The 10,748-nt window shown below is 44.5% G+C and overlaps 1 protein-coding gene across 1 annotated transcript in view; it reads right to left on the minus strand.

Moving 5' to 3' along the window:
• st6galnac (ST6 (alpha-N-acetyl-neuraminyl-2,3-beta-galactosyl-1,3)-N-acetylgalactosaminide alpha-2,6-sialyltransferase) overlaps nucleotides 1-10,259 on the minus strand; it is a 38,283-nt gene extending 28,024 nt beyond the window's left edge. The window contains exons 1-3 of the mRNA XM_084323612.1: nucleotides 10,150-10,259; nucleotides 5,692-6,079; nucleotides 2,667-3,009 (exon numbers count right to left, since the gene is read on the minus strand). Coding sequence (XP_084179738.1) covers nucleotides 2,667-3,009; nucleotides 5,692-5,849 — 501 coding nt within the window. The 5' untranslated portion in view covers nucleotides 5,850-6,079; nucleotides 10,150-10,259. The remainder of the gene's footprint in view (nucleotides 1-2,666; nucleotides 3,010-5,691; nucleotides 6,080-10,149) is intronic.
• Nucleotides 10,260-10,748: the final 489 nt, after the last annotated feature.

Genomic DNA, 10,748 nt, shown 5'->3' on the forward strand with positions numbered 1-10,748 from the left:
AAAGTCAGACAAAGCTTTCCAAAAGCTCAAACAGTGAACTCCAAGCCCACGTGGTTGAACTAAAAATCCAAAGAAACAGACTAAGAAATGACATAAACACCATGATCAGAACCGCAAAAAAAAATTTCATCAACGACAAAACTGAGGAAAACAAAAACAAACCCCGCGAACTTTGGAAATTACTCAATAATCAACTAGGCTGCAGTAAAAAACTTAAAACCAGATTCTCAAACATAAACATAAAGACGGACAACACGCTCATCACAGACAAGCTGGATGTAGCCAATTACTTAAACATCTTCTTCACAAACATAGCCACAACACTGGTAAACAAACTACCCTCCCACTCAGGGCATTATGGGGTAGAACACATAGTAGCATACTACAAAAACCTAGGGGTCCACAAAGACGACTTCAAACTTGAAATGGTAACAACCGATGAGGTACTCAAAAAATTGAGCGCCCTCCAACCTAACAAGGCCACTGGCCATGACAACATCCCCTCCAAATTCCTCAGAGACGCAGCAGCCGCCATCACCCCAGTCATCACACACATAATAAACCTCTCTATAAGACAGGGGCACGTCCCCAAGGACTTCAAAATTGCGAGAGTGACCCCTCTACACAAAAAGGGCAGCAAATTAGACCCAGGCAACTACCGCCCTGTTTCTATTCTTACCTCCATCTCGAAAGTCATGGAGAAAATAGTCTACGAACAGGTCGAAAAGTACCTGGCGGAAAAAAACCTAATCTACGAATTCCAATCTGGCTTCAGAACGTCCCACTCCACTGACACATGCCTCCTCTATTTGAACGACCACATCAAACAAGAGGTGGACGCTGGCAAATACTGCGGCATGGTCATGCTGGACCTACAAAAGGCCTTCGACACTGTCAATCACTCCATTCTAATGGACAAGCTAAAAGCAATTGGTTTTGATAGCCTATCAGTGAGCTGGATGCAATCCTACCTGGAGGGGAGAGAACAGATGGTAGAGGTAAACGGTACTCTATCCCCCCCCCTCACAGTGAGCTGTGGTGTTCCACAAGGAAGCATACTAGGACCGCTACTCTTCCTAATTTATGCAAATGACATGTCGTCAGCCTGTGACTGCAACTTGTTCCTGTTTGCGGACGACTCAGCCCTGCTGGTCTCTGACAAGAACAAATTGCAGGTTGAAAAAACCCTCAGCACGGAACTAGGCAAAATCTGCATATGGCTCGCTGATAACAAACTATCATTACACATGGGCAAAACAGAGTCCATTCTCTTCGGTTCAAATAACAAACTCAGCAAGACCGACGGATTCTCAGTTACAGTGGGTGACAATATTGTCACAAGGAAAGACGAAATTACCTACCTGGGTTCCATCCTAGAGGCAAATCTTTCCTGTGACAAAATGGCATCCAATGTAATAAAAAAAGTCAACCAACGAACTAGATTCTTGTACCGGATCTCCTCTCTGGTAAACAAGAATACCCTGAAGACTCTGGCAGGAGCACTCATTCAAGGGTACTATGACTATGCGTGCACCTCATGGTACCAAAGCACCTCAAAGGCGCTTAAAACAAAATTACAAACATCACAAAACAAACTGGTCAGACTACTACTTGACCTGAACCCCAGAACCCACCTCACCCCTGCCCACTTTGCCAACCTAGGATGGCTTAGAGTAGACGACAGAGTACAGCAACTTGCAATGGGCCTGGTCTACAAGATACACTATACGACCGGGGTGCCCATGTACATGTCAAAATACTTCCCAAAGGTCAGTGAATACCACAACCACTACACCAGAGGAAGCTCAACAAATCATGTTAAACCCAGATTCGGCTCAAACAAGGGACTAAACACGTTTCGCAATTATGCCACAACAATGTGGAACGCCCTACCCAAAGCTGTAAAGGAATGTGAATCCCTGCCCACATTCAAAACCGCCCTTAAAGAGCACCTACGGGAGGCTGCAATTCGAAACTGGCCACCGTAAATGCCCAAAACCCCCACCACCTCCTAATAGACAGTCTCCTCCCCACCGCATGTATATATTCCCTCCCCGCCGTATGTATATTTCCCTCCCACCCACCCACCCCCTCCTAATGTACAGTCCCCTCCCCATCATATGTATATACTCTGTCAGGATCTAGGGGTAACAGTACTGTATATTTGAATACCGCCTATGTCACAAATGTATCAGTACTAAATACCTATATGTCCCTATGCCATAAATGTCATGTATGTTGTGTATGTCATAAATGTCTATATGAATTGAAAATGGGGGACCCTGATGGAAACAAGACAAACGTCTTTCTCAGGTCTGCATCCCCTTAACAATTGTATGTATTGAGCCGTACTGTATTGTACCCATTCTGCAATCTGTTAAATAAAGTTTTCATTCATTCATTCATTCACCTATGTCTAGACTATGTGCTTGTGTAAGCCCTTGGCGAACAAGAGTATCACCCGTGTCATCTCGCAGCCAGCCAACACAGATCACCTTACCCCGCCCCCACCGCCACCCATTGTGGCCGAATAGTCATTATTTTTTATGTGCGCCGTGCGTGTCGGTTAGCAGAATCCGTAGTGTCAGTGTCTGCGGGTGTTGTTTACACAGATGGCCGGAGCCACAATAAGCAAGACTCTATAAATGGGTGTTGAGTAAACTCACTGTTTGCAGTGGGGTGTTCTCACTGGTGTAAGTATCTCCGATGTAGGGAGGTTCTGTTGCCTCGACAGCGTGGGTGGGCGCCGGCCGAGGCGGCAGATTAGGGGCTTTGGTAGTCGTCCCGGTGCCTCCGTCTCCGCCAGGCTTGCCATTAGACCCGGCAACATCCCCCGACAGAGGCCGGGCTTTGGCTGCTTCTGCCGCGGTGGCTGAAGCACGCTGGGTCTTTAACGTTGCGGTCTGTGCGGTGCTTCTTGTGCGTTCATGTCCAGACAAGAGCTTCGGGTGAGTGGCTGGGCTCGACTGCTCACCGTTACTGCCAGGAGCCTCCTCGGAGTCCTGTGACCTGTTGTTGGAAGACACAATATTTGGCACTGATCGAGCAGCTCACTCCCTTGGCTGCCATAAGTGTTTTTATTTACATTGTTATTCTTTGCAAATGTTGTGTTGCCCGTAAGGGGCTATATGTTGCCCGTAGTTGAGGGAAATCCCCCAGACTATTAACATAAAAATCACTTGCAAGAGTAGGAGGCTAAAAAGCTCAACGGCGCCAGGGAGAAGAGGTGCTTTATATATGAATGAATGAAAACTTTATTTAACAGATTGCAGAATGGGTACAATACAGTACGGCTCAATACACAATTGTTAAGGGGATGCAGACCTTGAAAGACGTTTGTCTTGTTTACATCAGGGTCCGCCCATTTGTCTTATCTGCCCAACAAACCCCCGCATTTCACTGTATACCTGTGTGCCGTGACAAATAAAACTCTTGTGTATCCTGTAAACACTGGGTGACCTCCACGATTTGTAGACATAACAAGAGCGAGATACTGAATTTCCTCAAAACTCTTCCTCATCCATACAATAAATACCCATGGCCCTCAATCACCCAAAACAATGCAGTGAAAAAAACTTGTGTTCCTCTTTTACTTCTCTATATAATGTATGAGTCCAGACAGGCATTCACAGCATATTTCTTGATCTAAAAACAGGATATTACACATTATCTTCATGGGAGCATGTCTATGTTCCCCGGTAGCGATAGATAGTCACTGAGTTTGGAATCAGGGCTGGTGGTGGTCTGACTATTAGTCAGACCACCACCAGCCCTGATTCCAAACTCTAACCGTAACCAACTTCGAAAGAGGGCCTAAGCTTAACCAGTTCGAAACAAGGCGGGACATTAATAAATAAAATAATAAAAATGTATCAAATGTTCAATCAATCAATCGGGGAACATAGGGATGACCCCATCTTCACTACTACAAGCGATCTACCGAAGTGAAGAAATCAGTAGTCCAAATATAAACAAATGGGTGGCCCACACCACCACCAAGACATATTTTATTCTCTTGATTGTCTCAGCTCTTGATACAAGGGCTAACATTGAGCAATGGGTAAATATGAGCTTTTAATTAATTGCATGTCTTGTATTTTGGTGGCTATATAAGGTTTGTTTACATGGGTAATGTTTGTCAACACTGGAGTCAAACCAGACTTATATTATTCAGTTGCATGGAATATTTCCAAAAAGCTTAATGTGTTAACTTACTTAGGACCCTGTCATAAATGAAATAAACCAAAGTAAGTAACCCATCTGGTACCGACAGACAGCTGCAGTGTCAGGTAACCATGGTACTTGCTTTACCCCGACTGGTCACTTATTATTAGGCTAGCCAATCAGACGCTGTTGATGTCACACTCCGCAGGAAGTAAACCTCATAAAGCAGTCTAATGAGGCTGAAATGTAATAGAGCAAGCATGTAAAAGTGTAACTGGGACTTGTTAGCGTCCCAACGGAGATCAAAGGTACATAGATAACTACAGGGGAGGGAAGATGATGAGAGATAAGCAAGTAGACTCAACAGTTGACTTCTTAGAAGTAGCCATAAAAGTAGGAGGGGGAAAGGCAGAAAGCTTTCAGACTACAGCAGGACGCGTTACGACTCCTCACAAGACTACAGAGCCATAGCACGGAAGTGAAAAGGATAAGCACATGGCTATTTGAATACGGCTTAATAAGACCCTGCTCTCCGCAGGTCCGACCCAAGCCTTTATGGGTCCCTAAGCAGAAGTTTATTTGCCCCCCCCCCCCCCCCCCCTAATGTTTTGCTGTGCTGTCTGGCACTTTACCTCTTAAATCAGCCTCTCTCTCTCTCCCTTACTATCCTTTGCAACTTTGCATAAATTCACATCCACAATGACATTTTATTTTCAGAGAACATAGATAATAAAGCTACAGATGAAAGGAACCTGCCAACATGGTAATAGCTGTATTCACAAACACAATCCATAGAAAGCAGCGTTTGCACACTTTTGTATGCCTTGTTTTGCTTGCATCCTGTTGTCCTTGTAAAGTTGTATAATTGTATTGATTTTTGTCCCCAAAAAAAGTCATGGGGGCCCTAAGCAGGCGCTTAGTTTGTTTATGCCTCTGGCTGGCCCTGGCTCTCCAGCAGCACAAAATGACAGACCTGCGAGCTCTGAATACCCAAACTTATCATTTAGTGTCTGAAAAAGACCATTGAGAGTCAGCCACCCCCCCCCCCCCCCCCCGTTAATGCATCTTATCTGATCTTGCTGGCATTTAAAGCTGGACCACAGCCCGTTATAACAAGGCTTACATTTCACATGTCTGTAAGAGACCACCTCCAGTGAGTCTAGGAGCAACTCTGTGTGGCTCCTTTGTCAAAACCACAATGACACAACTACAGGGGAATAAGTGGTGGTTACTGGTTACCGAAAACCATGGAACTTTTCATTTCCTCCATGATCTCAGAAAGCAAGCCCTCTGTCTCATGTTATGACCTGGCTGGCCATTAGGGGAGACAACCTGGATTACATAGAAATTATAAACCGGCACATGATACAGAGTAGCCTACATGTTTTAAACTAACATTCTAACAATATCCTCGTCTGTATAACATGTATCTTTAATTTAAGCACAGTGTGAATATTGGAATCACAAAAACAACGCTTGGTGCCAGAAATGTATTCCACTACATGCCAAGGGTTCCCCATATCCCACCTGATTGGTCCCTGGGTGTAACTGATGTCATGCGTGAGGTCCACCATGCGCCAGGGAACGCGGATCTCCAGGCTTAGGCACAGGATGTAGATCCCCAGCAGGGAGGTGATGGCCAAGAAGCAGAAAACCAGCCTCCTCTGGAGGCCCATGGTCGTCATGGCGAGACCAATCCCGGCTGGCAGGCTGCGCGTGTGCCCCCTGCCCTCTGCTCCTCCCGGGAGAACATGGAGACTGCGGCTGGGCAGGAGGAGAGGGCGGGAGAGGGCGCCGTGCTTCTCGGGACAATGTTTTGGGTTAGCCAGGGAGCAAGGGGTGGTGGAGGAGGGGGGACTGTTAAGTAGCCTACAAAAGGACTCTGGGCTTCGACACCGGGCTTCTATCAACACATCTGCCAAAGGAGGGAGAGAGAGAGAGAGCGAGAAAGACAGACAGAGAGAACAAGAGAGAAGGGGAAACTTTATCTTTCGGTGTCAACAGCACTCCTAATAATCCCTTTTTAATGAAACCTCAGCCCGTGCTCATAGTGCAGGAGCACCAACCACATGTCCTTCTTGTATTCCCCTTTTGTTTGGCTTCTCTCTTCGTGTGTTTACACCGACCTGCCAGTCTCTTCCACGGTTGTGGTACATCAATCACGGCATACAGACAGCGGTGGAAGAAGTATACGGTTCCTTTACTTAAGTAGAAGTAGAAATACCCAGATGAAAATAGTACTCTGATAAAAGTCCTCCATTCAACATTCTTAAGTAAAAGGTAGACGAGTATCTATTTAAGTATTGAAAGTAAAAGTACACATTCTATTTGATGTTGGTGTACGCCGACGCTTGGCAGTTATGCAGGCTCTGATTACGCCCTCTTGAAGTTGGCAGGCTTCAAATTTTAAAGCACATCATCAATTCTTGCCACGTTTTCTATGCTAAATCTTTAGTAACTAGTAGTAACTGATGGCTTCAGATAAACGTAGTGGAGTAAAAAAGTACAATATTTTGTTTGAAATGTAGTAGGAGTAAAAGTAGAAAGTTCCCTAAAATTGAAATAATGAAAGTACAAGTACCTCGAGATTTTAATGAAGTACAGTACTTGAGTAATAATAATACTTGAGTTACGGGCGGCTACGTGGCGTAGTGGGCAAGGCGCTCGCCACGAATGACGGAGACGCTGGGCTCGCCTGTTCAAGCCCAGCGCTCCACATTGCTTTCAGTTTAGCTGGTCGTTCATACTAATACACATTGGCCGTATTAGGGGGTGGGAAACTGATGGGTGGGGATTGGGCGTTGTGGACAGCGACTCCTACAGGTCGGTTGGTGCGCCTGTGTAGCACTTGTGTTAATACCAGTAACAGCTGTTTGCCACGGGCACAGTTCTAGGTTCGAATGCGACAAGGAGTAATATACACAATTAAAAGAATTGTAGACCAGAGGCAGAGTTATAACAATAACCGGTGTTTTAATTAAAAGCGCGCTAGATAAACAGTAATAATATATACGTACGTAAAGTACAACTTATGCTTGGAAGTATCCCTTTTAGATTAGGTCAGTAACCTTTCCTTGCGGGAGGGTTAGGTCGATATCAAGGCCTAGGTCGATTGGATCAACACATTGGGGTTCATTCAGACGTCTCTGAGGTTATCATCGGTAACTCTATATTAGTTTATCAGGGAATGCAAATACCTTATTAGGTGAATTGGCCCGTTAACTCTTTAAACCAGGAAGTGATTCGGCGATAATCGAGGTCTATTATGACATCACCACAACCGGTTCTAGAAGGTTCTATGTTCTAGAAGGTTCTATTATAACATCATACAATGGCAGAATATCTATATCCATATATCCAGTTAAATCAATTCAAATACAAAATACAATATCACAACATAAGGTGAACGGGATTGCCTCCCTTGGAAGTCCTTGTAGTCTCGTTCAGTTCAATCCTACCGGACTAGTGGTGTAGCAATAGTTGAGCACTAGGTGAGCCTCATGGGTATTCACATCAGGCTGCCATTAGTCTTATCAAATGTTCCGGGGTTGGCTCGCCATCGGGTATCTATCCAGCTGAGCACGCTTGGTGAGGGGTGGTCTGGACTGCTCCGGGGTGCTGGTGGAGACTTGCGGCTTCCAGTCGGTTGGTTAGTCCGGTCCGTCTGGGTGATGTTGCGGGTCCAGTGGTTGAGGAGAAAGAGGCTGGCTGCTTGAGAGCTGGCTGAATATATAGGAAACCAAGAGGTTCCGGAATGTTCTATATGACATCATAGGATGACATCACAAAGGTTCCAGAACCTTCAAATCATGACATCATACGCTATATACAGGAAGTGGGACCTCATGGTAAACAGGAACTATTTATGTAACTGATAATTATGAATCTGAACCTGGGGTTACACCTGCGCAGTAGAATCAGGAAGTGTCGGGGGCAGCGTGAGCCTCCCACGCGTTACTCCTCGCCACTGAGAGATCGAGCTGCGCAGGTGAAAAGATGCGACTGCTGTTACCTCAAGTACCGGAGGGGACTTGTGCTATGTATGACTTAGTCCACATTGCAGCCGGCTTGTGGGAGGCAAGAAACAACGTTTGTGACAGGGGAGGGTTGAATTGGATGATACGAAATTGGGATGGGAGAAAATATAGAAACTTAAGACTAGCTTGCTAACGTCTTAAAAAATTTAATAAGAAGCTCGCTAACGTTACTGGGATTAAAGCAAGCTTTCAGGAGGGGCGGGGGGTGCCGTTGGCGGGGCGGGCACGTGAGTGGCGAGGCTCGAGAGAGAGGACTCGTTCATTTTGTGTGAAAGGCGATCTCCGAAATTTTATTTCTTTATCTAAAAACCGAACTATTCAGTCAGATATCGATTTATTATACAGTGCAATTACAATTTCAATAACTTTCCAGCACTTTATATACAATTCAAGCACTTTTCAAAACGTGAAAACATCACATTGAAATACAAGCATTTTCAAGGATTTCCAGCACCCGTACGAACCCTGTGTATACAGAGAAATGAGGACTGAAAAAGGATCAGACCTCATACATAAATATTGCAACGAAAAGACACTATAGGCTGGGCAAACGAACTGCCCAGTAGGGACAGCTTGGGCCAATGGGAAATAAAAAGAGAGCGAATGATGACTACTCCTGATAGTGAGTCAAAGAAAATCACCCTTGCCGGGAACAGTCTTCTAAAAGCTTCCCCTTCTTGTGGTTAAAGCTACGGGTAAAACCTAGACACTCTGAAGCTATAAGGTCACACCAGAGAACTGCAGACGTTAACCTCTTCTCTCTTTGTAGAAGTGGACCCCGAGGCACTACATTCTCTTGTTGAAATCTAGCCGTCTCCAACCACTGTTTACAAATCAAGTCCCCTGCTGCCTGGTTAAAGGGGAACTACGCCCCAATTTCATAATGCATACGTTATGTCATCTTGTCTTATGAGTGAAAATGAGCAACGCTCTCATAAATCCAAACACTAGAGTGCTAAAACTCAAACTTGTGATGCCATAAACTAAAGTATAAAATCTGAAGTTGCTCCATAGACAATGGATTGGTTAAGACTGTGACAATGAGTCGAGAGCACCCAGGGGAACGTTCTGAGTTCATAATGTACATTTTCTGTTTCAGAACTGAGACCACTATAGAATAAAGCTCATTTGGATAATATAAAAATTAAAACAAAGTGAGTCCACAAACTCAAGTCTCCCATGTATCGTCAATGGAGAAGCTCCAGACGTTGTACTTGATATCACATGTTTTATTCTTATCTCTGGTGTCTGGCTTTGAGAGAGAGTAGCTCATGTTCACAGCTATTGATTGACTTGTCTAGGCCATGGAAACATTAGAACATTTGACTTGAGTGTTGTTCCCCTTAAGTGAAGTAAGAAGCCAGCTCACTCTTGGGGGTCGAATAATTTGTTGTCTGGATAATAGATAACTCATTATTGTTGACACTGTCAAATATACTTTACCGGACTTGTTTTGTTTCATTGTTTGTCTTTTAAGATAGAAAACGGTGTTTGAAAATACAGTAGCCTATGAGGAATGGGGAAAAAATGATGGGTGATCCCATAATGAGCAGAGCTCCCCATGTGTAACTAAAATATAGAAGACAATGTGATTACATTTAATAACAGAATAGCCACTTAATAACCATTGCCAGGCGTTTCCCCTTGACGGAACTAAATTAATAATAATAAAATGAGCTCAAATAAAATTTTCTAAATAAATAAAAGTTCAAATTAAATTGCTTTCACAATAGCAACAAACCACTAATTGCATTTGCTCAAATTCAATCCCTTCTGTTCTGTCTGTGACTTGTTGTCATGGCTTTCCACCTCTCTCTCTAGTCAGCAGTTACTTTCTCTTCACCGCTTGCTCTCCTCTCTATCTGTCGGTCTGTCTGTCTGTCTGTCTCTCTCTCTAGTCTCAACAACAAAGCCATAAGAGAAATCAATAAATTAAATGTCCCCTCACCAATGGCCGGTCAGTCCTTTCTAGATGACAAGATCTAGTTTATTATTCCTCAAGCTCCATGTTCTTTATTATATCAAGTAGAGTGAGAGGAGAGCGCTACACCCCCCGACTCCACAGCACTCACAGGATGGGCGGGGCCATTGTGAAATGAGCAACAGCTGCTGGCAATTGGTCAACCCCCAGTGTGTGTGTGTGTGTGTGGGAGGCAGTAGGGACTAGTGAGGGAGGAACGGCGAAAGACAGAAGAGAGCGAGCGAGAGATAATAGACCCTATAAGTCATTGATGAGTGAACATCTCTACCCAGCACATATTTTGCTATGACCACAATGTGTGTGGAGATACCCTAAATCATGCAATCTAATGACAAGGGACAGGGGGAGTCTTACACACCCACACAAGCAATAAACACAAACACAGACACACACACATATGGAGCTGTCAAGGGACAAGCAGGAACATGCAGGTCCCACCACCCTCCCCCGGGTCTTTGAGAAAGTGAGCTCTTGCCAAAGACTGCTGTGTTGTTTTGTTTGGTCAGGCAACAAAAAAATTAGACTTTATGTAGTCTCCCCATTTATATAAATACACACACAAGCTA

Source organism: Notolepis coatsorum, assembly GCF_963971535.1.
Source record: "Notolepis coatsorum genome assembly, chromosome: 10".
NCBI classification, from domain to species: domain Eukaryota; kingdom Metazoa; phylum Chordata; class Actinopteri; order Aulopiformes; family Paralepididae; genus Notolepis; species Notolepis coatsorum.